At 44.6% G+C, this 27,952-nt stretch overlaps 1 protein-coding gene across 1 annotated transcript; it reads left to right on the forward strand.

Moving 5' to 3' along the window:
• Positions 1-736: 736 nt before the first annotated feature.
• Positions 737-27,906, forward strand: wdr33 (WD repeat domain 33). The gene is made up of 21 exons (XM_080543321.1): positions 737-878; positions 4,628-4,846; positions 5,332-5,400; positions 6,445-6,549; positions 6,798-6,893; positions 7,376-7,527; positions 10,164-10,261; positions 14,842-14,968; positions 15,685-15,839; positions 16,592-16,670; positions 17,208-17,318; positions 17,583-17,677; positions 17,925-18,011; positions 20,282-20,421; positions 20,611-20,766; positions 21,013-21,750; positions 23,281-23,341; positions 23,485-23,899; positions 24,524-24,684; positions 26,761-26,976; positions 27,623-27,906. Exons 2-21 carry the CDS (start codon positions 4,643-4,645, stop codon positions 27,769-27,771), a joined length of 3,414 nt encoding a protein of 1,137 aa, XP_080399447.1. The 5' UTR covers positions 737-878; positions 4,628-4,642; the 3' UTR covers positions 27,772-27,906.
• Positions 27,907-27,952: the final 46 nt, after the last annotated feature.

Raw genomic sequence — 27,952 nt, forward strand, 5'->3', positions numbered from 1 at the left:
CGTTTAACACATTTTCTGAAAGCATGGCTCATTTTCTTTTAACTATAATTTATAGTTTGGATATAACTTAATATAATAATATAAGTAATAACTTAATAATAACGTAATAATAATAACAAATACATACATAATACATGTGTACATAAGGTTCAGAGATAGGAAATGTTAGGATATGTATAGCATAGCATAGAGTACAGCACAGTGTTTTATTTGTATAGTATAGTATAGTGGATAGTGTATAATATAGCCTTTATTTATGTAAACCAGCTCTTTTCCCTTCTTGTTTTTAGTATTTTTTTCCTAGCACCAGAGCACCCCCCTCCCAAATTTCTTTGTATGGTACCTGTACTATATTAATGACAATAAAGACCATTCATTAATTCATTCATTCAAGATAATAACTTGTATTTGTATAATAATGAGTCCAGACAGGATGCCGAGTGAACAGTGAAGCCTCTAAGCCCCTCCCACCTCTGTGTCACTCAGCCTCTAAGCTCCTCCCACCTCTGTGTCACTCAGCCTCTAAGCTCCTCCCACCTCTGTGTCACTCAGCCTCTAGCTCCTCCCACCTCTGTGTCACTCAGCCTCTAAGCCCCTCCCACCTCTGTGTCACTCAGCCTCTAAGCTCCTCCCACCTCTGTGTCACTCAGCCTCTAAGCTCCTCCCACCTCTGTGTCACTCCCCAGGCGGCCTGACCCTTCTCAGACGACGCGGAGGCAGCAGCGAGATGGAGGCCGTTGGCGGCTAAAACACGAGTAGTGTCTAAACCGATACAACTTTCAATAAAACACTGAGACCAGCTTATTCCAAAAAGATTATCTTTAAGAAGAATCTGGGTTAATTAGATATAGATAACACTGCATTGGATAATATTGTTGGTGAGTTTCTAAAGCATCGCGTTCGTGTTGTTTTTTTAAAGACTCCTTCCACCGGGCGCCATTATCATTCTGTGGTCGAATTTCGCTTCAACACATCATTGAAGAGACGGATAATTGCTCGCTATTTTCGCTCCACTACCAGACTTAAACATTGTGTAAATCGCGAGGGAACACAGGTTAGCCTGCGACTCACTAATCCCCGAGAAATATCGCTTATTTTATCTGTTCTGTTTCACACCATCAGTTCAAACCGATTAGCCTTCTTTAGCTTAGCATAGCGGTTTGTTTGTGGACCCAAAGCAAGGCATTAGCTAGCCTAGCTTACGGGCCTTAGCTTATTATTCTGCAATTGCTAAACTAGAAAGAATCAGTGAATCAGTAGCAGTAGAAGAAGTGGAATCTATGTTGACCCTTACAGTCAATCTGCAGTCTTGCTTTGATTTGATCCTTTGTTAGTCCTGCTTAGTAGCTATTTAGGCTAGCTAACTCAATAGCTAGGGCTAACTGTCGTTGCTATCACCATTGATTCCCATTGACTTGACGTGAATAACCACCAACCAACCAGGCTAATATGGACCACGCTGCCTTGTACATTGTACATACCACCAGCTGGCTAACTAACTATTTAACATCTACTTACTAAGTGTTGATGTTATAACTAGGTTAAGTTAGTTATGCATATTCAAGATTTTGTTTTGTTTTCATCTAACAAACTCTTCACTCAGTTTGTTTTCATTATGCTATTGAAAAACAAACTGCTTAATTGAAGCAGCTGGCTAACTATTTAACATCTACTTACTAAGTGTTGATGTTATAACTAGGACTAGGAAGTTATGCATATTCAAGATTTTGTTTTGTTTTCAAACAAACTCTTTTCAGTTTGTTTTCATTATGCTATTGAAAAACTAACTCTGCTTAATTGAAGACTGGCTGTAAAAGTCACTTAATGTGTAGCTAGACTGCCCCCCGTTGTATATCAGGGGTGCAAACTTGTCACCTTTTAGCCGTTTTTACATCAAAATAGGTCAACAGTTTTCATAAATGTTCTTTGTTTTCATGCCAAAAAATATGTTGTCAGCTTTTTGGGCCATCACCAGTTTGCATCCCTGTTCAACATGCTCAATGACGACACAGATCGTTCCCACCAGACCTGATGCCTATGACATCTTTTGACTTATTTTACAGATCAACTTTCACCAGCTTTTGAGGTCTATTCCTCATCCAGAGGGTCTTAGAAGTGATGTTTAAAGTACAATAAACCAAATGCATTGAAACTTGGTTGGTTCAATGTGCCCTCTTTTTTGACGACCAGTAGTTGGTGATCTTAGTTAATCGTTTCACTCGGAATTAAAAGTTAATTTAACTTTGAGTGATTCCAGCCCCATCACTTCTAGTTAGTATGGGCGTGTAAATATGGGGCTAAACTGGATTGCAGTCAATGCACATGTTGTAGTATTCAAGGGCAATCATTCAGAGGAAAATGATCTTGCCAGTTTGAGCCCTGTTGTTGGATTCTGTTTACTCTTTTCGTTGATATACTTGTATCCATCCTTGTTTTTTTATTGAGCAACTTTGGACCGACCATGTGACTCAATGATACCCTGTCATATGCTACTACATGACATCTGGTTTTTAATAGACTGGTACGTTATTATTTAAAATGTGAGTGTGAACAGATTCTTGAGTAATATAGCCTATACGTTTTATGATCGGATCGCTTTAATCTGAGTTAGTCCTAAATGTTCTGGAAAACTGGGCCCTTAGTGAAATGCATCCTCATTCCCTTGAAGAATCTCACAAGCCAGTGAAAGACTTGCTCAGACTGATCCAGTCTTGCCATATCTGAAGATTTAGCGAGGAAGGATGCCTTTTAAAATGATACAGAAAGGGGCTCACATAATGTTGTCATTAAAGTGATATCTTAAAAGTAAATGTCACATCCTAAGGGAGTTTTAATGAATTAGTAAGTTAAAATGAAGTAGGCCTAGGCCAACTTTGACAGTTTTTCTTATGTCATTTTGTTGAAACAGTTTTGCAGCTTAGTCAGTATTGTTTTACTGTCTTATAATGGGATCTGTGTGCTTGTTTTAAGTGTGTGTGTGTGTGTGTGTGTGTGTGTGTGTGTGTGTGTGTAGACGACCATGCATGCATGCATGTCTGTGTTGCTGCTGAATGTCTAATCTAGAATAGCCTTTTGCATTGCAGTTAAAGCTGTGTCTGGGAAAATGTGTACAGTGGTCTGTTCAATACACATAGGTCTACATGCTGCAAAGTGTTCTCGACTAGAGAACCATTGCATGTGTCATCTCACATGTTTCATGTTGCAATAGTGAGACTTGCTGCTTTCTCGTATTTGTATTGTTTTCCTGACTGGCTTACTTTATGTCTGAACAGGGGAGAGTGACATCTGTTCAGCATATAGTAATGTACTTGTGTTTGTGCTTTTGTCCACATGACACTATTTACAGCAACAAAAAAGAAAGTAGGCAATAACATCACAAATTGAACAAACAGTAACAAAACAGTATATATCATACAACAAGTATCAAGTATAGAGGCATAATGCATTTTAACTAATTCTAGGCACATATGACACTATAATATTCTTCTACTAGGCCTACATCGTTATAGGCCTATTTTGTCTTTTTTTTTTTTTTACCATAAATAAATGGCTGATAATAGCCTAGCTCAGAATCATTGTGAGCTGATACAACATTTATTATGCAGAAGTCATATAACATGTCTTAAAGTCTATTATGAATCTTAGTAGTGTTTTGAGTTTGAGTGTTATGTATGAGTGTTGTGTATCTAATGCATGGGCATTCAGATGATATGTTGCATCATGGCACATTTAGTTGTGTCACCAGACTCATAAGGAGATTGTTTTATTTTTGGTTTTAACAAAGTTTATCTTCTTGATACTTTGCGGCAAACATGTTCTACTGAGTAATATATCAGTTATATATCTATGGTATATATATATATTATATCAGTGGGCCCTTTCAAAAGTACCAAGAATATGTCAACTGGTAGATAGGGATGCTCCGATCTGGATTTTTGGGGCCGATACCGATCACCGATTTTTTTCCTCAAGATCAACCGATACCGATACCGATACCGATTTTTTTTAAAAATACATAACTGTAGGCCTACTGACTGGATAGCCTACATATTTTTTGCTTTTTAGACAAAAGTTTTGATCCATTAGGCACCAAGCAAACGCAGACCCATTTTTATGGCATAGTAAAAGTCTGGCCTATCACCCAGTTAGGGCCTGAAGCCCAAGTCAGTCGATATGGCTGTATAAAAGACATCATAAACGTGGCCTTCATGGTTTACATACTGTTACGTCCTCCTATGTTTTCTGTTCAGTTATCTGTCTTCCCCAGAAAAAAAAAAAAAAAGATCGGTTTTTGCGATAGGCCATTTTTGCAGATCACCGATCGAGTCATTTGGAGTGAAATCGGCCGATTTAAATCGGTGGCCGATAAATCGGAGCATCCCTACTGGTAGACATGATGATTTAGTATGCCTATCTCTTGAAAAGATTCCACCTGTGCCGGGGTGTGACACAAGTATGGGTTACACAGCCTCGCAACACCCGTGCCTCTTACCCAGGTAGTCAGGGTTTGAATCCTGCTCCCTGTAGAATGGCCTGTCGGGCCACAGCGACAGCATCAGGTCACAAACTCAAATGCCACCACTGACCACTGACACCACTGACACTGCTTTCCCTTTCTCACCCGCAGGTTTAGCCAGTAACCATGGCGACAGACATGACCTCCCCACCGCGGTTCTTCCACATGCCGCGGTTCCAGCACCAGGCCCCAAGGCAGCTCTTCTACAAGCGGCCCGACTTTGCCCAGCAGCAGGCCATGCAGCAGCTCACCTTCGACGGCAAGCGCATGAGGAAGGCTGTCAACCGCAAGACCATCGACTACAACCCCTCTGTCATCAGATACCTGGAGGTACGGACGCCATAGAAGGCAGTCGAACAATCGTTTAGGAAAAATGTTATTTTATGTGTCACATTTCCATATCGATGACAGACTTTGCAAGAAAGCGGTTTATGGACATATCAGACAGTAGATAAAAAGAGGGCCTTGTGACACACTGTTTGCTTGCAAAGTATTTAATTTATTATTCAACGATTCAACGCCACCAATGCTCAGAAGTGACCCTTAATGGCCGACACTTAACTGTGCTGTAACTGCATTTGCTCTCAAACATTTATTTAGCCATAATATTTGTGAATGCACACACCCTCGAAAAAGTACATTTGTGTAAACATTGGCTATTTAGTGCTGGCGTAGACATTCAAATGCAGATATTAAGCATATGACTGCCGTTTTTGGTCTGCCTTTCCTATGGATATTTATTCACTGAATGCACACACCGCCACCATCCTGTGGGCATGTTACCTTAATAATTACTCTCTTTCCCTGAATTGTAGAATCGATTGTGGCAGCGGGACTACAGAGACTTCCGTGCCATCCAACCAGATGCAGCATGTTATAATGATGTGAGTATAAGCAGATGATGTTCTCTTTACAGCATTCACTCTGTGAAGTCCTTGACAAAATGAGTGATGACCTGTATCTCAACCTTCAATTAGTGTCAATTAGAGCTTGGCAGATATATCGACACACCGATATAATCGGCCGATATTGGCCTTCTACAGAATCTGTATCAGTACACATTCCTCCAATACAGCACCAACGATGTTTATGAATGAATCAACGTTTAAATTGCCGTTGGCTGTTTACTGGAGTGCCTACTGAAGTGGCTGAGTTTACATATCTCTTTGGACTGCAGTAAATTTGCTACAAAACCCCTAACCCTGATATCAACATGCAGTGCATTGAACCTGTGAAATTCTCGTTTGGCAGAGTACAAGTAACCGCACATAAAATACAGTCACTGAGCACTTTATTAGCAACACTATACTCATACTGGTTAGGGACCTCCCTTTGCTCTCAAAACAGTTCTCAATTCTTTGTGGCATTGAAACCACAAGATGTTGGAAACATCCTTTGAGATTCTGGTCCATGATGACATTATTGCATCATCCAATTCCTGTGCAATTCAAGCAATGATTGATTGGCCCAAAGTGTGCCCAGAAAATATTCCCCACACCATTACACCTCCTGAATGAACGAGACGGTGTACCGGTGTTCCTAACAAAGTGCTCAGTGAGTGTAAATACATGTTCATATTGCTCTATTTACCAATGGAGATCATTTCAGGTCATGATAGAGATACAGATTTTCACCTAATCGGCATTAAGAGCATCTTCTCTCTCTCTCTCTCTCTCTCTCTCTCTCTCTCTCTCTCTCTCTCTCTCTCTCTCTCTCTCCTCTCCCTCTCCCTCTCTCTCTCTCTCTCTCTCTCTCTCTCTCTCTCTCTCTCTCTCTCTCTCTCTCTCTCTCTCTCTCTCTCTCTCTCTCTCTCTCTCTCTCCCTCTCCCTCTCCCTCTCCCTCTCCCTCTCCCTCTCCCTCTCCCTCTCCCTCTCCCTCTCTCTCTCTCTCTCTCTCTCTCTCTCTCTCTCTCTCTCTGGTCCTGTAGCTTGTTCCTCCGGTGGGTATGCTGAGTAACTCCATGAATGCGGTCACCACCAAGTTTGTCCGAACCTCGACCAACAAAGTCAAGTGCCCTGTCTTTGTCATAAGGGTATGTTTCTCCTCACCATCACTGTTTCTCTACACCTGTTCACTGTCATTTGCCTTACAAACCAAGTGAATCCTGGCTCAAGATGTCCATTTTGAAAAGTTATTCATGTGACAGTGTGTAGTACTGTCTGTACACTCCACTGTAATATCCACAATATTGATCAGCCCTGTAGAGTGTACTTATCCCTTTCTGTCCACTTGTTCTGTTTCCCCCCACCTTTTTCCTCCCCATCCCTCTCTCCCCCGCAGTGGACTCCTGAGGGGAGGCGACTTGTCACTGGTGCCTCCAGTGGGGAATTCACTTTGTGGAATGGACTCACCTTCAACTTTGAGACAATTCTACAGGTAAATATTACATCTACCCAAGCAGTTTATGAACGGCCTGTTTCGCTTTTTTCTCAACAATGTCGTTGGCGATCAAAGATGATTACTATATCCTTACTAAACACAAGTTTAATTTGCTCTGAAATGTTAACATAATGGTGCAACCAAGTGAGGAGGAGTACATTCTTTGAGGAGTGTTCTGACTTTGATTTAACCGAATGAGCCGCTACCCTGAGTTATATCATAAATGTGGTTCTAAAGCTCATGTGAGATTGTGTAAAAGAGGGAGAATTATCTGGTGCGTGATTCCTGCAGCCTCAAATGTTATCGTTAACTCTCACGCGTTGTCGTAGCTTGAACCCTGCGATCACTTCTGCACTTACCATGTCCCAAATATACCTAATTCCATTTGTTTTAGAACAGGCAGATGAAGTGTCTTCTGAGCAAGATCCACTTTCCAATCCCTTCTCTGGTGTTGACTGTCTTATCTGTCCTCTCTTTAGGCACACGACAGCCCCGTGAGGGCCATGACCTGGTCTCACAACGACATGTGGATGCTGACAGCGGACCACGGCGGCTATGTGAAGTACTGGCAGTCCAACATGAACAACGTCAAGATGTTCCAGGCTCACAAGGAGGCGATTAGAGAGGCCAGGTCTATACCCAATCTACCATTTTCTGTAGTTAACCCAAAAAGTTTGTTACTGCTGTACCTGTGGCTCCAGGGTCTAGTCAGAGGGGGGTGCTGTTCTCCGTCCCCCCCGCCCCTGTGTTGCTCTGTGTTCTCGTCTCGGATGATGATTGACAGATGTATGTGTGTGCTGTGGCGACAGTGCATTGATTTGTTATTGATATTCTTATCGTTGCCATCATTTCCTGTGGCTTATGAGTTGTGTATCTTGATTTTTTCTATACATAACTACTATGTACAGAAAAGGTTGATTTTCACGGTCCTGTTAAATAAAGTGTTGTTAAATATCCATCACCAAAAGGTCTTGATGCAAGTTAAAACGTATACTGGTTTACACAGATAGGCCCAGAGGGACACGGTCACACTGAATAAAGTGGAGAGGTTCCACATGAGGTTGAGTTGAATAGGGAGTATTAAAGTGGACAGTGTTGTCCTTCACACAGCCCAGGGGAGGAGGAGTCTCAAATAAAGGGTTAAACACAGGGTTTTCTGCACACTTTGGCACAATGTTTCACTGTTGCTTTGAAGGTGTAGGTAAACGCATGAGTACCCCACTATTTTAAACCATGACCCCCTTAAATTGCCTCCCCCACAACCATCCTTGTTCCACAAGTTACCCGTAGTATTTTTTGAATAAAGATTTCTTTGCCGAAAGCACTTTTAAATGGCCTCTGGGGGTGAGAGCAGTGGCTTTTACCCTTCACTTTCAAGTCCCCATGTAACCCACTGGGTCAATTTGACCACCCACCTTCACACACCACCCAACAACCCTTTAGTGATATTAGGAGTTTATGGAATTTATTGAATAAAAGGTTGCCTTTGGTGTTAATTGCTACCTTTGGTGGTAGCTGCCCTCATGCAAATCAAGGACCGTAATCAATAAAGATTGTTAGTAGCATATTATATTGAACGTCCAGATCTCTGAACAACTGATCATCTGAATGCCTCACTTTCAAATACAGAAGTTTTCAACTTTTCAATTTGACTGTTAATGTTTAAGAGATGCTGTCTTGTTGTAATGTCTAATGCACATTGGATTCCCAGGAGTAATGGAGGGTAAATCACCTTGGGGCCGTAGCCCTGGGCAAAAGGAGGAAAAGGACCTGCAGCAGCATAAAAAACGCAATGATCATAAACACAACTGAAAGTGGAGAGTTAACAGGCTCTTTGGACGTGTTTTTAACAGCTGAAAACTAGGCGTCGTCCTGGGTGTAGAGAGTTCAAAGGGCCACTAACCAATTTTTGACCTCCCATTCATATCCTGCACCACCATACCGACGTCTACATGAAAACTGATTTCCCTACGTTCTGTAGTCAAATAGATTCAAAGGTACAGCGAGGGAACAGCCCCCTATGATGACCCTGTGTATGGTGTCCAGTCAGGGGCAGATATTTATTTGAGGCATTGAATAGTGGCGGGCGTCATAAACAAATCCATATGAACAACACTGGATGACATCAGAGGGTGTTATTCCCTGTGGACCTTTTCTTCTTTTTTTGACTGCAGAAACAGAAACTCACAGTTTTCACACTTTTGGTGCTGGAGATTATTAATATGATGTTAAAAATGAAGTGTTTTTACCCTTGGGGGGTAGTTGTTGTGTAATGGTAAGGGAATGTTCTAAACGATCGTACCGTCATAACTCGGAGTTTTTCCAGCAATGAACTAGTTGAGCCTCTGTCCCACATGATCAGCATGCCACTGTTGCCGAGTGCAGATAGAGCCGTATTATTTGACCGATAGGCAGATTCAACTTATTGATGATGTTGATGTCATCCCCTCAGGAGGGATCGAAAGATTCCACTTTTTTTTCCTTTCTTTTTTTCCCCCCCGAAAAACTCATGCAGTGCATTTTAATTTGTTAATTAATCTGCTTCATCATTGCTGCATTGCCCAATTACATTGCTACTATTGGTTTGTTTGATTCATGTAAATGTTCTCCCTTCTGCTTTGTGGCTTTGTTACTACATGACTTTTAGAATCCTGACGTTTACAAACAAGGTCAAATGTAAAATCACAAGGGAAGTTTCCATTCCCAATGCACCAACGTTGTATACCAGGCAAATATTATGGCTCTTTTTGTTAATACATTCAAGACAGCCCGATGCTGGTCCCTACCCCTTTCCTGTAGATCCTACCTCTGCAATGGGGACACCTTTGAAAGCAATGGATAGGTGACGTTTCACTGGCTAGGTTGCTGAAGTGGCTTGAATAAATGGCTTGTAGTACAACAAGATAGGGGTGAGGTTATCATGGTTTTGATAATTGGTTGGTTTGCAAACCGTGTTTTGTTTTGACTACAGGTTAAGATAGCTTTTGGGTCTACAGACTACTAGACCAATTTGAGTGAGGTACACGAGTGTGTATCTTTTTTAGTTTGACCTGCTGGGGGTATGTGTCTTAATTGAAGGGCTTGACAGTTCCGTGGTTTGATGAAACTGCAACACAGACAGCGGTAGAGGCTGCAGCTTATCCACCGGAGTTGTGCCTAGGGAAAGAGGCCCACTTGTACTGAGTTGTTGGAGTTGTGTTGTGAAAACCCATGCAGCCCAGCTGTGTCTTCCTGCATTGTTGATTCTCTTCCTGCCTGTGTCTTCAGTTTCTCACCTACGGATAATAAATTTGCCACTTGCTCTGATGACGGAACTGTACGCATCTGGGACTTTCTACGCTGTCATGAGGAGAGAATTCTACGAGGTATGTTTCTGTTGTAAACACATCCGGTACACCTCACCTTACACCACCGTATACACTCACTCACCAGACACTAGTGACACTGACACAATGTAGATTGTACCGAAACACTTCAACCTTTCCAATGCTCACAAATCTGAATCATTACAATGATGCTCATTGGTTGTACTTGTTTTGAGTTCTATGTTAGATTGTTGAAGTTGCAGTTATTGTGTAGCTATTAAAGGTTTGGGCTTGTGCACTTCAGAGTCAGACTGATCCGAGTGATTATGTGATGGTTGTAAGCTGTACACTTCACGAAATGGCATCACGTCGTGTTATGTTAATATTCTCTTCTTTTGTACAGTAGGGCCAGATTGGTTAACATCATTGCTGATAATGATTAAAACACTCACTTTTGGAATCCTCAGGAACATCTCGGTTTAATTTGTTTAACGGTTGGTAGTCAGCTCCTCTGGACTGCTGCTGAATTATAACTAGCCACGAAAAGAAGATATTAATGATAAATATAATAAAGATAATTCCTGTGAACAGGTCTCAAGTCTTAGTCTACACAAGCATACTTCTGGTTTCAAATGGGTTATTGGTAGCAACAGTAGAGAGGATATTTACAGGGACTGATTTTAATAGCTGTCTTGTGTTCACTTGAGATTTACGGATTTGATCAGGTGGCGATACTTATATTAAGGAGTGGCTTGAAGTATTGAGAATGAGAATTGATGTGTCTGCTGTATGTATGTGCGTGCGTGCGTGAATCTGTGTGCACATCTTGTGTATGCTATAGTGTGTTAGTGCTAGTGTCCTAGTGTGTGTTTGTATGTTTTGTCTCAAGGACAGATCTTGACACTTTGTCCAGTGTTGGAGAGTATTAGAGTGAGAAACGGTGTGTGGGTGTGCGTGCGTGCTGTATGCATGGGTGTGCACGTGTTGTGTATGCTACTGCGTGTGGGTGGGTGGGTGGGGGTGTGTGTGTGTGTGTGTGTGTGTGTGTTTGTTTGTTTTCTCTCAAGGACGGACAGTTTGTCCAGTTTGTCCATAATTAACAGAGAGGGTCACGTCACATGACGTAGTAGGACTGAGTCTTGGCATTATAAAAGCCCAAGTTAAAACATCTTCCCTCAGGATTGCATGGTTGTATTTGTACACATTTTTAATAAACATTTGATAGGGACTGGGTTAATTAAAAAAAAATATGTTAGTGCATATCTGCATCTTTGTACGTATTGATCCTCTTAGGCTTTGAGAATGTAATCAAATCGAGGTGTGAATAAAGTCAACCTTTCTTCCGTAGTATGTTGTTCACAATTGCAGTCAGACCATTTGTATGCAGTGGTGTAATGCAACAATAATCATGTGAATCATGTAAAATGTGCAGCTTAACTAGTGTTTGAATGTATGTCCCTGGTTATTGTGGGTTTCTCCTTTGGTTATTTGGCTAAGACACTCTTCTTTCTTGCTTTTGGTTTATTTTGAGCCTTCCAATAAATGGAATAAACTTCACGCTTCATGCTCATTTAATAATAAATGCAGAATGTTTACCATTTACTTAAAAACCAGTTGTATGTTTAATTTCCTGGGCCTAGACACCCTCATGTATTGGATATGACCCGTGGGTTGACTGGTCATGACTCATGAGTAGTTGTTTAAAGCCAGCCTGCCAAAAGAAAATGCCATCATTCACACACACATACACGCACACACACACACATACGCACACACACACACACACACACACACACACACACACACATACATACATACTAGGGCTGCAACTAACGATTATTTTGCTAGTCGACTAATCTGTCGATTATTTTTCGGTTAGTCGTGTGGCTTTTCGCTGCGCGTAAATGGCGACGCAGAAGCATAAATCCGGCTTAACTAGCTATCTAACCTAACTTTACGCCAAGCTACAGCTGCTCACAGAGCTAGTTGATTGGCTAGCTAGCATTGCTGGCTAGACTACAGACAGCTCACGTTAGTAGGCTACGCTTGGCGCTGTTTATCTTACAGACAGCTCGCTGGTGGACTCAACATAATTGAAATAGCATTCACTTATCAAGCATCATTCATGATCATCCACCATGACTACCTGGTATTTTAATAGCGACCACCCCTCACTTCATTTCATCTCGCGTTCTCCTGGCTTCAACATGGAAAACCCCTGCTACGTAACTTTACATACAAGCGCCTCTGTCACGCGTGCCACAGGGCAAATAAATTAATAGCACAAACGCTCATAGCATGTACAGCCCTGTCCATGAGACGTTGTTTTCCAACATGTAACAGTAAAGCTAACATAAACATTACGACCCTAACAATATAACATTAGCCAGTTGGCTAACAACGTTTTTTTTTCTTTTTTTCTTTTTTTTATACGATGCGTCGACACTAAAATTCCACGTCGACGAGTTTTATGATCGACGTCGTCGATTATGTCGACTAATCGTTGCAGCCCTAATACATACACACACACACACACACACAAAGAGACACGTGCGTGCATACACACACATACACACCCTAACCTAACCCTAGCCCTCATTCTGTAGATTATTCCATTGGAGGGGTTACTGTAAACCAGGGGTCCCCAAACTTTTTTCTGTGAGGGCCACATAATTTTTCCTTTCTGTGATGGGGGGCCTGGGTCGGTCTCTAACATAAAATAATATGGAACAGAGTGAAATGGAGGCGGTTGCGCAAAGCAATTGCGTGCAGGAGAGCACTGGGGGATGCAAACAAAGTCTAAACAGTTGAATTTGGATGGAATTTATACCTAGTGATATGTCAATGAAATATAATCAGTTTTACAGTCTGATACATGAGGGAGGACCCTCATCATACACGAGGGGACCCATGAAGCAGGGCTGTCTGGGGGTCCTTAAACGAGCATCAAACACTTAATTTCTACCATTCTGGTGAATTGATATGCACCAATTTGTGACCTTTCTGCATCAATTTATGGTGGAAATGTCATTATTTATGTAAAGGAAAACACAATATTCAGGCACCAGATGATCAAAATATAATGCAATATAATGCAATATAAGGCTCTCAGGCATTCTGTACTTTCAAATATGTATTCTCCTTGAGCAGTCAACATACTATGAGCTATTTCACTAGCAAAAACGAAAGCTAACTTGAAAAACGAAAGCTAACTTGTTTGCGAAACAGCGCCCCCGCCACCACGTCGGCGCAGTGCCGCAATTGCAGTTAGAAATGACAGAAACGCTTGTAGAAAATACGACCGTCAGAGTTTTGTTGAGAGCTGAAGGCGGCAAGAAATATGACGGAGGCGGCCGCCTCATAATTCTCTATGCAGGAAAACCCCTGCTTGACACAGATCATGAACAAATTATTTCGTTTTCTCCTGCAGCTGGGCATCTACATTCTCTAATCCCCCATTGTTTCAATTCATCTGGTGCCTACTTGCGGACAGACTCACTGCGGGACACACCTCCTCCGCGATCACATTCATACATTTATTGACAAACTTCTTTGCATTTAACAATAATAATCACTTGTGCACTGTTGGTTATAAACCCTGCATTCTGAATCAACTTTTCTTTTTACCAACCGTTTGGCCATTTTTCATCTCTCTGAATTTTCGTTCTAGCTCGCGTGCACCTGCTATAGATCCGCATTCTGTGGGCGGGTGAAACTTTAACTAACTAATAATGTTATTAATGAAAATAGTTTATAACTAAGGGACATTTTAATTTGAAAGCCAACCTTTAATATCAAATACAGATATGATATGATTAAAACATATTTAAAGTTTAATTTTCAAAATATGTTTCTGGCATTGTTGAGAGTGTGTGGGGTCGACGTTGTTTAAAGGGCCGGCCCAAGTGTGGGGGCGGGCCGTGTTCGGCCCGTGGGCCGTAGTTTGGGGACCCCTGCTGTAAACAGTATCATGCTGTGTTGCTCTGACTCACTCTTGACTCAAATGTTCACCTATCCCAGATGATATGTAACACATTGAACACTACAGCTCACTACAGGACCATGATCCATGTTTTGGTTATGTTAGGTGTCATTCTCATTATGAAGAGACGTTATGAAGAGCTTCACCTTTAGAATGAGTCATCTGTCCCAATTAAAAATGATATGTTAAGACAGATTTGATGGTCTGTGGAGACTCACACTGACAATCAGTTGAAACACGCAACTGACCAAAGTCACATGTGCATGTACACAACACAGACACACACGCACACACCCTACTGCTCAATGGGTTCTTGTCCCTTTTCATATGCTTATGGGTTAGCTATTTGTTTTGATACTGAATGTTTCTTAGTTTCTACATTTCCTTTGGTCCCCCTCTTGTCAGTTGTTTGAATACAATACAGACCAAATGTGATTGTTGGAGATGTACAGTTGTCACAGATGTTCACATACACATGTTAGCATATAGGCCTAATACTGTTGAATGGCATATAATAAGTGTTTGTCACAACATGTACAGAAGTTTTATGTTTGCAAAGCTTTTTTAGATACATTTTTTTAGATGCGTAAACACAACACATACACACGGTGACGGGACCACACCCACATGCTATGTTCCATGTGTTCTTCCTCCGTAGGTCACGGAGCTGATGTGAAGTGTGTGGACTGGCACCCTACCAAAGGCCTGGTGGTCTCCGGAAGCAAAGACAGCCAGCAACCAATCAAATTCTGGGATCCAAAGACCGGCCAGAGTTTGGCCACACTGTAAGTTTTGTGACGGGCATCAAAAGACGAGAAGTTCTCCAGCCTCTCCCCAAATCCCTGGGTCAGACCCCAGCACCCTATTACCGTGACACAGATATTTTGGTCCGATATGGCTTGTTTTGTGCCTGTTTGTAGCCAATATTCCTTAATTTCTCAATCCCTTCATCGCTTCATTTGATTTGAATAGGTAACTAACAAAATAAAATCTACATCACCACATTCTGCTTTCTGAAATGAGAACGAAGGAGGACAAGCCTCGTGAAGAGTAAAGAGACATTGCGACGGCTTCCCTCTCTTGCCAGCGAGGTTGTGAACTGGGTTTAGAGTAACAAGCCAATTCACACAACCTCCGCCCAAAACATACCCCTTCAAACAGACATCAGCAGGACATTGTTTCAACATTGTCAACATTGTTGACTTACTGTTCCCGTGTTGCTCTGCTGCTAGCTATGTACAGTATATACTGTATATTTCTCCTTAATTTTGTAACTGTGTTTTTAAAATTTGTTGTACGGCGACCTTGAGTGCCTTGAAAGGCGCCTTATAAAATAAATGTATTATTATTATTATTATTATTATTATTATTCTCTGTTCATCTCAAATGACCCCAGTTCCTCACTCTCTCTCTCTCTCTCTCTCTCTCTCTCTCTCTCTCTCTCTCTCTCTCTCTCTCTCTCTCTCTCTCTCTCTCTCCCCTTCCCTCCCCTCCCTCCCAGCCACGCCCATAAGAACACGGTGATGGAGGTGAAGTGGAACATGAACGGTAACTGGCTCCTGACGGCGTCACGTGACCACCTGTGTAAGCTGTTCGACATCCGCAACCTGAAGGAGGAGCTGCAGGTGTTCCGGGGACACAAGAAGGAGGCCACAGGTGTGTGTGTGTGTGTCTGTGTGTGTCTGTGTCTGTGTGTGTGTGTGTGACACAGAGGAATATGCAGACAACCTTCTGTTGAATACCACAGGATGTGTTAATGACCACGTGTTCAAAGTAGTGTAAGCAAGCAGTGAGTAAACTCATCTATTTTTGTGTGTAAGCCTTAAAACAATAGGCTACGTTGTGCCAAGGATAATGAACCAGACCTATTCGGTTGTTAAGTCAGACGTCAAACATGACGTTTAGCAATTTCCGGGTCCAAACCAGAAATTCCCTCCACCAGAGTACCGGTGTACTACAGCGGTAGAATGACAGTTCAATCATTTTTTTTTACTCAGATCTATTCATACAACAAGGGACGCAGCACTTTCCTGTTTTTCCCATATTTGTCAGCGTCTTTGAGCCTCGGAAAAGCTCTATATAAATATAATGAATTATTATTATTACTGAGGCATTTCGAAGAGAGCGCCTCAGCCAACTTTGGACCCGGAAACACGTCACGACTTAACAACCGAATTATTGCGTGCGTGCGTGCGTGCGTGTGTGTGTGTGTGTGTGTGTGTGTGTGTGTGTGGATACTCAGTTCATTCTCAACTCAGTCGGGATTTGTTTCTGCTCTGTTGGGTGTGAATGTGTTCTTGAGGATCTTTATATATAGTTATATATAAGTTTGAGTATATAATCTCATGGCCGGTTTTGTCTTTGATACGTGTGCTAATTCATACCTTGATGCTGTCTCCTGTCTTCAGCCGTAGCGTGGCACCCTGTCCACGAAGGCCTGTTTGCCAGCGGAGGCTCAGACGGATCCCTCCTCTTCTGGAACGCAGGGTAAGACTGACAGCTAACCTTAACAGCCGACCACTGACCAAACAGCCACCGTATTGCATTGTTACTATGATAATCCTAAACGTAGTTCATTTTGGGAAGGCGATATAAACGGTGAAACACATTAAACTAACCCTAACGACTCGCCATCCAATCACACTTCCGCAGGTCGTGTGTCTGCTGTCGTTATGTTTTTTTCATTCCATGTGTTCGGGATTTCATCCTTGCTGTTCCAAAAGTGTTAAGTCAAGTAACAAGTTTATCGTCCAAGCAAAATAGTGTTGTATGGTATACCGGGTAATGAAAGGAAGCTCAAATACAACAACATGTTTGAGAGAGACACATTTTATACCAGAGACCCCAAAGCTGTGGTGACATGAAAGAAGAGGAGGTTAACATTAGCCTTCCTGTCCACAATTCAGAGGCAGATAGCGGTTTCAGAGGTGCCTCTGAGGCCCCCTCATTCATTGTTATGATGACTAGACAGGCCTGTCGATTAGGATTACCAATGGTGGGAACATTCCGTCTTTGTGTTCCCAGGGTGGAGAAGGAGGTGGGTGGGATGGAGATGGCCCACGAGGGCATGATCTGGAGTCTGGCATGGCATCCCTTGGGACACATCCTGTGCTCTGGATCCAACGACCACACCAGGTAGGGCCATGGAACAATCACTTCTCCCCTCTGTCTCCGTTGATACATGGTTGCTATTGGCCAACACCAGAGTCCCTCTGTATTCTCACATTCCCCGTATAATATCTTATTGAAGAGGGACGGACAGTTTGTTTTTGAATCAAAGTCTCTGTTAAGATGTTATTATTATTATTATTATTATTATTATTATATTATGATATCATTATATTATTATTATTATATTATATTATGATGTACAGTACTCCCTCTCTCTCTCTCTCTCAGTAAATTTTGGACGAGGAATCGGCCAGGGGACAAGATGAGGGACAGATACAATCTGAACTTGTTACCAGGGATGTCAGAGGACGGTGTGGAGTACGGTATGTTCTGTTACGTTGTATCCCTGTGTTATATCCTCAGTGTGTGTGTGTGTGTGTGTGTGTGTGTGTGTGTGTGTGTGCGTGTGTGTGTGTGCATGTGTGTGAATCGGTACGTCAGTCAGTATGTATGTGTCTGTGGTGTTTTCTGTTAAGTGTTTGGCATACAGTTTTGTTTTTACCTGTATCCAGACGTGTTTGTCCAGGCTTGTGTTGTGTCATATGTTGACTTGTGGGAAATTGTTTCCAGATGATTTGGAGCCCAACAACATGGCTTCCATTCCTGGCATGGGGATCCCAGACCAGCTCAAAGCTGCTATGGAGCAGGAGCAGAGCGGTGAGGACACACACACTCACTCACTCAATCACACACACACACACACACACACACACTCACTCACTCACTCACTCACTCACTCACTCACTCACTCACTCACTCACTCACTCACTCACTCACTCACTCACTCACTCACTCACTCACTCACTCACTCACTCACTCACTCACTCACTCACTCACTCACTCACTCACTCACTCACTCACTCACTCACTCACTCACTCACTCACTCACTCACTCACTCACTCACTCACTCACTCACTCACTCACTCACTCACTCACTCACTCACTCACTCACTCACTCACTCACTCACTCACTCACTCACTCACTCACTCACTCACTCACTCACTCACTCACTCACTCACTCACTCACTCACTCACTCACTCACTCACTCACTCACCTCACCACACCCACTTCACTCACCTCACCACTCACTCACCTCACCCACCACCACCACTCAACACACACTCACTCACTCACCACACACCACACCACCACACCCACTCACCACTCACCACTCCACTCACTCACCCACTCACTCACTCACTCACTCACTCACTCACACCATCCTCACCATCACTCACGCTCACTCACTCACCTCACACCACACCACTCACTCACTCACTCACTCACTCACTCACTCACTCACTCACTCACTCACTCACTCACTCACTCACTCACTCACTCACTCACTCACTCACTCACTCACTCACTCACTCACTCACTCACTCACTCACTCACTCACTCACTCACTCACTCACTCACTCACTCACTCACTCACTCACTCACTCACTCACTCACTCACTCACTCACTCACTCACTCACTCACTCACTCACTCACTCACTCACTCACTCACTCACTCACTCACTCACTCACTCACTCACTCACTCACTCACTCACTCACTCACTCACTCACTCACTCACTCACTCACTCACTCACTCACTCACTCACTCACTCACTCACTCACTCACTCACTCACTCACTCACTCACTCACTCACTCACTCACTCACTCACTCACTCACTCACTCACTCACTCACTCACTCACTCACTCACTCACTCACTCACTCACTCACTCACTCACTCACTCACTCACTCACTCACTCACTCACTCACTCACTCACTCACTCACTCACTCACTCACTCACTCACTCACTCACTCACTCACTCACTCACTCACTCACTCACTCACTCACTCACTCACTCACTCACTCACTCACTCACTCACTCACTCACTCACTCACTCACTCACTCACTCACTCACTCACTCACTCACTCACTCACTCACTCACTCACTCACTCACTCACTCACTCACTCACTCACTCACTCACTCACTCACTCACTCACTCACTCACTCACTCACTCACTCACTCACTCACTCACTCACTCACTCACTCACTCACTCACTCACTCACTCACTCACTCACTCACTCACTCACTCACTCACTCACTCACTCACTCACTCACTCACTCACTCACTCACTCACTCACTCACTCACTCACTCACTCACTCACCCACCCACCCACCCAGAGGCGCATGAAACGCGCACTGGCGCTCAAAACAAAGACGTAATTTCACCAAAAACTAGAGGGTGGCAACATTTTATTATTTATTTTTTTAAATAGCGGTTAAGTCATTAAAGCCGAGCAGGTGATTTTATATAGAAGGTGATCAAATACCAAGATATCCTTGGTTGATATCCATATCCAAAATATCCACCATCCTTCATTGATAATTGAATACGCGTTTGATACGCATTGAATACGTGTTTGATACGCATTGAATACGCGTCATCGTATTTCCTACGTTTTGGTTTGCTGCTAGATGGCTCAGGCTGTGGCACTGCTGTGTGTCAGAAACCTCTTCCTTTTTTTTTTTTTACTCTCTCACGCTCTTTCACACTCTCTCTCACATCCGTTGCTAGCCAGGCATCCGTTGCTAACAGACGTTTTGCCGCGTGACTAACTACAAAGCAGGGCGCAAGGCTACATTTATTTAATTTATAGAACGCAATACAGCCTGCAATGTCCTCAAATTTAGCATACATCTCTCCCATTATTTCTTTAACATTTTCTTTGTCTTAAAAAAACAAAATCACATTTCATTCAAAAACACCCTCCCTTGAAGCTCTCTGGCGCCCCCCTGGGGAGGCCCGCCTCACACTTTGAAAACCCCTGTTCTCAGTCATGTAGATAAAGTGTCAGAGAAATGTGTTTGTTGCCGCTTAAAGAGGTGCAGTGATGAATGTGATTGGACGCTTTTTTCAGGAAAAGAGACAGCGCCAGAGGTAGAGATGTCCATCCCAGGCCTGGACTGGGGGATGGATGAAATATTGCAGAAAGACCTGAAGAAGGTTCCACAGAAGAAAGTCCCCTATGCCAAACCCATCCCTGCCCAATTTCAACAGGTACCTAACAATAATTCATATTTCAGTTAGTTCTGTTAACAATGATGCAAGATAATACCGTGGGGTTTAGGTTTGGGATACCCAATCAGAATTAGGGTTGGGGCGATATGGATTTTGGAATTGTAATGCTTTCATGTCTCTCCCTCTCTCCCTCTTTTCCCCGTGCCTGGTCCTCTCCTCCTCCACCAGGCCTGGGCAGACAACAAGGTGCCTGCCATGCCCCCGGGCGGAGAGATGCCCAAGGAGAGGAAGGATGAAAAGAAGGTGGAGGGGAAGAAAAAGACGCAGGCAGAGATGGAGCAGGAAATGGCCGCCATGCAGTACACCAACCCCATGCTCCTGGAGGTGAGAGGTCAAAGTGCAAAGGTCAAACACAAGTCCACACAAAGACAGAAAAAACAACAGCTGAAGTGTCAACACTCAAATATTTTCTAAAGTAAAAATTTACTGTGGTAATATGGAGGTTTTTATTCACCACTTAATTGATTTGCTGAATAAGAATAACCCTGCTTATTATCTCTCAATAAGCACTCGCACCACTGGTATTTAGAATGATTAGTAAGCTGATTTCCTGGTTTCCTTTTTCCTCAGCAAATTAAGATGGAGCGGATGAGTCAACTCCAGCCAGACGGGAGCATGCCGCCCCCGGGGGGCCAGGGGGGGCCCATGCCCCCGTTCCCTGGCCAGGGAGGGTCCATGCCCCCCCCTCCTCAGGGCTACCCTCAGTCCATGCCCCCTCAGCAGATGCCCCACAACATGGGGCCCCCCATGGGCCCCGGTGGCATGCAGGCCCCGTTCATGCCCTCGGGCCAGATGGGCCCCCCGCCCGCCTCCCAGCACCACCAGGGTCCCCCTCAGAGCATGATGGGGGGGCCTCCGGACCTCCACGGGCCCCAGGGGATGCAGAGGCACCCGGTCCCCCACAGAAACATGGGTCCCCAGGGGCCCCACGGTATGCCTCCCGGCCCTAGAGGGATGCAGGGGCCGCCGGGTGGCATGATGGGGCCTCCTCCTAGAGGGATGGGGGGACCCAGGGACACTCAGGGACCTCCGCCTCAGGGGGGCATGATGCCCCCTCAGGGGAACATGATGGGCCCCATGCAGGGCGGCATGATGGGCCCCCCCATGCCGAACCCTCCCAGGACACACGGCAACATGCCGGGCAATTACGGGATGGGTAACATGCAGGGGCCGCCCCCGGGAGGGATGCACGGCCCCCCGCCAGGTAACATGCAAGGACCACCGGGCAATATGCAAGGACCCCCTGGTAACATGCAAGGGCCACCCGGGAACATACAAGGGCCTCCGTCATACATGCAGCAGCATCAGGTGAGTTTGTGGAGCAACAGGCGGTTTCATAGGGGTTTGGAAACCGTAACAGAATTGGCTTTGAACCAGAGGCTCATTTCAGAGGGATGTGATCGAGCTCTGTTAAGCTTGACAAATTGGATTGCTTGTCTTTACCTTCTAAATCGGCACAAGTCGGACCCTTAAAGAGATTTTCTGGAATCTTTTCGACTATGTTGTCCATCATTGTTGAACCTTAAGCTTGGGCCCCGAATGGTCAATGTATAGTTCATACAAATACACTCACTGAGCACTTTATGCTCGCCCTTTGTTCACAGCCTACATTTCTTGTGGCATTGATTCCACTGAAGAACACTGAACTCATAGTCATGTTCATGAAACCAGTTTGAGACGACTTTTGCTTTGTGACATGGTGCATTATCATGCTGGAAGTAGCCATTAGAAGATGGGCACATTGTGCACATGGTCAAACAAGGGATGCACGTTATTATGTTATTATATATAATAACATATATATAATATAATGATACACTGGTTCATGAGAGAGCAACACAAGAACGCAGGTCGAGGCATTGAGACATTGAGACATTTTAACTCTGCTTTACTAGCACCAGAACAATGTTTCCAGTTACACTTGAGCGCCCCCTAACGCATGGGAATAACAAGGTATACTGTTGTCAATATCAATTGCATACATAACACACATGACCAGCAACAATACTCAAATAGGCTTTGGCATTCAAGTGATGATTGATTGGTATTAACTAGGGATGCTCCGATCTGGATTTTTGGGGCCGATACCGATCACCGATTTTTTTCCTCAAGATCAACCGATACCGATACCGATACCGATTTTTAAAAAAATACATAACTGTAGGCCTACTGACTGGATAGCCTACATATTTTTTGCTTTTTAGACAAAAGTTTTGATCCATTAGGCACCAAGCAAACGCAGACCCATTTTTATGGCATAGTAAAGGTCTGGCCTATCACCCAGTTAGGGCCTGAAGCCCAAGTCAGTCGATATGGCTGTATAAAAGACATCATAAACGTGGCCTTCATGGTTTACATACTGTTACGTCCTCCTATGTTTTCTGTTCAGTTATCTGTCTTCCCCAGGAAAAAAAAAAAAAAACGGTTTTTGCGATCGGCCATTTTTGCCGATCACCGATCGAGTCATTTGGAGTGAAATCGGCCGATTTAAATCGGTGGCCGATAAATCGGAGCATCCCTAGTATTAACCAAGGAGGCCCAAAGTGTGCCAAGAAAATATTCCCCACACCATTACACCACCTCCACCATGAGAAGGTGTACAAGTGTTCCTAATAAAGTGTTCAGTGAGTGTACAATCTATGAACTGAATCAATATGTTACCTCATCCGGCCACGGAATCCCAGGTTTATCAGAACCACGATAGTTTCACTTTCACTTTTGGTTTGCCTTCTCAGTGGAATCCACGCATGGCCGTAGACCGCAGGGCACAACAATTATTCTTTTTTTTCCCCACTCAAATGATCCCGTAGTGTCTCTTTAACACAACATGTCTCGCAGGTCGGCCAAAATCCTGGACCTATGATGCACGGGATGGGACCGCAAGGACCCAATGGCAAAGGTAGGAGAACCTGAATTCACCGACTGTACCCGAGTAAGACAGCAGCAAAGATGGCTTGACAAGCACAGTATGCAAGTGTCCTCTTTGTTGAACATTTTTTCTGACATGTTAACAATGTAGTTGTGTTTTCTTTCTTCTTCTAGATTCTAGAGGGCCACCCAATCATCACATGGGTCCCCCACCAGACCGCCAGGGGCCAGGGGGCCCCGACCAGGGTTCAGGTTCTTACTGGGGAGATACCCAGCAGCAAGGGCGCCGCGGACCTTCTGACTTTGAGGGCCAGGGCCAGGGCCAGGGCCAGGACTTCCACGGCAGGGGAGAGGAGGGCTGGAGGCGGGGGCCCGGCCAGGACTACCAGGGGGGCCACAGAGGAGGAGGTGGTGCTGGTGGTGGAGGCGGTAGTGGTGGTGGTGGTGGTGGTGGTGGTGGTGGTGGTGGAGGAGGAGGAGGAGGAGGAGCAGGAGGAGGAGGAAATGGAGGAAACGGAGGGAACTGGGGCTCAGAGGAAAGGTTCCCCCGCGACGGTGGAGAGTTCCGACAGGGACACAGGGACGACAGGTTAGCTTCCTCTATGATACGTTAGGATGTCTACCTAACCCTTACCTGTGTTTCTATACTACACCTAAGCTGCATTAACCCGCACCCTTACCTCTAAAGCTGCTTTATACTTACTTCAGCTCACCTCAACAGAGTTCTTCATTTACAACATTCTTAATCACTATCACTACTCTTACCTACTAAACCATCATTCTCATCTTAAACCTGGGGTTCTGCCTGGGAATGCCTTAATGCCTGGTGTGTGTGTGTGTGTGTGTGTGCGTGCGTGTGTGCGTGCGTGTGTGTGCGTGTGTGTGTGCGTGTTAGGTATGAGGGGTCTTATGGGGGTCCAGGAAAGGAGTTTGACCAGAGGCAGAGAGACAGGCGTCCTCCTCCCAGGCATGGACAAGAGTCAGACGACACCACGTGGGTCTCACACACTAACTCACACACTCTGCACTGTCCTAACTCCCGCACTGTCCTAACTTCCGCACCGTCCTAACCCCTGCACTGTCCTAAGTCCCCAACTGCAACTCCTCTTTGTTGTGTTCAGCTCTTTTTTTAAAAAAGAAACTAGCCCACACATATTCTGCATTATTAAAATACCAGATCAACAAAACCAACCGGGATCCCTTCTCCACGCAGGTACAGGGGAGGCGGCCCAGGTCGTCCTGGGGGTCGGGGGTTCCCTGATGAATTCGGCGGCCAGGAGGAGAGCTTCGATGCCCCCGAAGATATTGGCCGAGGGTGGGACAATGAAGGGAGGGGTGGTAGACCCCCCAGAGGAGGGGGACCCTCCAGAGGAGGTGAGACACGCTGGGTGTTTCTCTGTCTGCATGGATTTTGTCTCTCCTTTTGTTTTTTCTATACATGTACAATGGCCTGCGCAAGTAATGGGACAGTGAAGCATTCTTTTTTTATCTGTTTATTGTGTTTTAGAATTGTTCAGCATAGTCATTCAATTACTCAACATAACAAAACAATCATGAATATGCATCCCCCCCCTCCCTCCCCTATGGCAGAGAACAGTGCAGACAAAAATCTCACAATAAACACGAAGAAAAAATAAAAACTGAAAAGACAATAATAGTAATAATAACAATAACAATGAAATAAGTTTTTTTTTTAAAGCCACCAAAAAGAGGTAAAAATAAACACTGTGTATGTGTTCTTATTTACAGCCTATAGATGCGGGACATTCTTTCTGACATGACATGGCTTTAGTCATCCCCATCCTCTGGGACAACTGTCAAGGTCTTTATATAGTTCAAAAAGGTTGTCCATATTCTTTCGAAAATGTTCAGTGACCCTTTCAGGGAAAATCTGATCTTCTCTAAATGGTAAATGGTAAATGGACTGCACTTATATAGCGCCTTTATCCAAAGCGCTTTACAACGGCCTCTCATTCACACATTCACACACACATTCACACACCAATGGCGGCAAGCTGCCATGCAAGGCGCCGGCCCGCTCACTGGGAGCAATTTGGGGTTCAGTGTCTTGCCCAAGGACACTTCGACATGTGGCCAGCCGGGACTCGAACCGCCGATCTGCCAACCTTGTGATCATTAGACGGCGGCTCTACCTCCTGCGCCACAGCCGCCCCCACTCTATTTTCTCTAGTTTAATGAAGTGTACTACGTCCTTGATTCATCTAGTGCGGGTAGTGAAACGTGTTTCCATTTAAGAAGTATGAGAAGTCTAGATAGGAGAGACGTGAAGGACATGAATCTATTCAAATACGGGGGGGGGGTTTGGATCCCAGGGGGAACACCATACAGGGCCATAAGAGGATCAGGCAAAACATCCATTCCTGATATGTCCCTAAATTATAAAAAAAAATGTCTGTCCAGAAGTCAGTTAAGCGTGGGCAGGTCCAAAACATGTGGACCAGATCAGCCGGTGGTTGTCCACAGCGGTTACCTGCATCGCTTGTGCCTGGAAATATCCTTGCTAATCTAGCATTGGTGTAATGAGTGTGATGTACCATCTTACATTGTATAAGACTATGTCTAGCGCATATTGAGGAGTTATGAACCAGCCCCAACTCCCTCTCCCACGTCCACCCTCTCTCCCTCTCTCCACGTCTCCAACCTCATTTGATTTCAAATCCAAACCTTTGGAGTGTAGATGAGCCAAATGAAGACTGTCCCATGACATACACAGGGCACTGTATCTCTGCCTCTCTTTTATCTATCATTCTGTCATTCTGTCCATCTGTTGCTCTCTGTCTACTTCTTCTATGTCCTCCTTCTCTGTCTGTATCTTTTTTATCTTTCCATCCATCCATCTGTCTCATCCTTCACTCATCCCCTGGTTGTTATCTCAGGAGGTGGACGCAAGGGATTGCTCCCCACCCCCGATGAGTTCCCCCCACACTTTGAGGGAGGCAGGAGTCAGGAATCCTGGGAGGGCGGGAGAGACCAAGGTAAAGGGGGTGTCTGTATCCAGGCTAGCGTTGGGTTTAGGTTGGTCTGTGTGGCCCAGACAGGCTTATCCTACATTTCATTAGCACATCACAGCTTTCATCAAAGATCTCTGATCAGCAACTCTTTAACGCGAGTCAGATGGGAACGAGCCGTCAGATAGGTTAGGGTTAGATTTTGGGAATCGCTAAAATGACATTTAGTTTGACACCCCTGTGCTTAGACTTAAGAGGGCGTTTTGTCAACACGGCAACAAATACGTCGATCGTATCAATGCCACAAGTATTGTGAGTTGCCAGTCAGTTTTCCCAACATCCGCCTCCCTTCTCCCCCATTTCAGCTGTTTGTCTGGTGGCATGTAGACAGGTCAAAGGTTATCTCTTTTGTGACATCACTTAGCTTACCATTGCCCTGCTGGGCCCACAGTGTTGAGGTTGTGTTGTGTTGTTGTCCCAGGTCACGAGGCCTACCACGAGGGCCAGCGCCCAGAGCACCCCCTGCATGACAGCCCCTCTCCCGCCAGCCGCGAGCGCTCCTCCTCCCTGCAGGGCATGGACATGGCCTCGCTGCCCCCGCGCAAACGGCCCTGGCACGACGGCCTGGGCACCGGCGGAGACCCCCGCGATAGAGACTCCCCCGGGACAGGGGGGGCAGAGGATAGAACAGCGGGGGGTAAGAGACGATGTGGATGCTTGGGTATTGTTAAGGCCAATGCACACGGCCCCGGTTTTGTCGCACCGCCGAATTCGATTCCATTGTTTTGAATGAGACAACGCACAACATTCGATTCTCCATTCACACCAATTGAAATAATTAAAAGAATTGAGAATCGAATGTTGTCGTGCGACAAAATCGCACGCTGTGTGCATTGGCCTTTATGTCTTACATTTTCAGACTAACGATATTTCCACTTATGAACAGAGGAGACTGAGCCGAAGAAGTACTTCTGTAAAGAATGAGAAGTTTACTAAAGAAGACTTTATGTTTACATTCAGGAGTCTTCAGTGTCACACTGAATTATTACCTATAAGGCTTAGCGTTATAACTACAGTTACGGAAACTCCCAAATGACTTATGTTCCTATACATAACAGTTTGTGATTGTGTTTGGGTCCGGCAATGTGTGGATGTTTGTATGCAAGACTGGTGTGTGTATGACTTAAGATACCAGTAATTGTGAGGATTATTATTTGATTGGTATCCATGCCCTCAGTCTTTTAAAATGTTTCTTCAACAGTAGTAGGACTTTAATTCACATGGAGGTGTTCCCTGAATTGACTAATAAGTTGGAATCAAACCTGTCCCTGGTATCTCCACAGGACGACCCCCCCAGAGGGAGGAAGGCGGCTACGGCCCGTCGTCTCGCGGAGGCAGAGGAGGTGGTTGGGGCCCTGGAGGGGGAAGCACCGGGCCGGCCGTCAGGCGAGGGGCGACCCGCGGCGCCCCCAGAGGAGGACACGGCCGATAAGGAAGCTTCTTGTTTTCCCTTATTCTCTCTCTCTCTCTCTCTTCCCCTATTCACCCCCCATACCTCTGTAGCCCAAGGGGGCTTCAACAACGGACTGCAAAGAGGACAGGGACCAAAAAAAAAAAAGAGACAAAAACACATCTTCCACCACTTCCTGTCCTCCTGCTCAGCTCAGTGCGTT

The sequence above is a fragment of the Nansenia antarctica genome (assembly GCF_963989245.1).
Source record: "Nansenia antarctica genome assembly, chromosome: 12".
In the NCBI taxonomy this organism is placed as follows: domain Eukaryota; kingdom Metazoa; phylum Chordata; class Actinopteri; order Argentiniformes; family Microstomatidae; genus Nansenia; species Nansenia antarctica.

Bases quoted from the DNA above. Each gene is read 5' to 3' on its own strand.
- wdr33 (XM_080543321.1), top strand. From the start codon at position 4,643: ATGGCGACAGACATGACCTCCCCACCGCGGTTCTTCCACATGCCGCGG. The intron at 10,262-14,841 runs GTATGTTTCTGT...CTTCCTCCGTAG, and splicing joins TGAGGAGAGAATTCTACGAG to GTCACGGAGCTGATGTGAAG. The intron at 15,840-16,591 runs GTGTGTGTGTGT...TCCTGTCTTCAG, and splicing joins ACACAAGAAGGAGGCCACAG to CCGTAGCGTGGCACCCTGTC.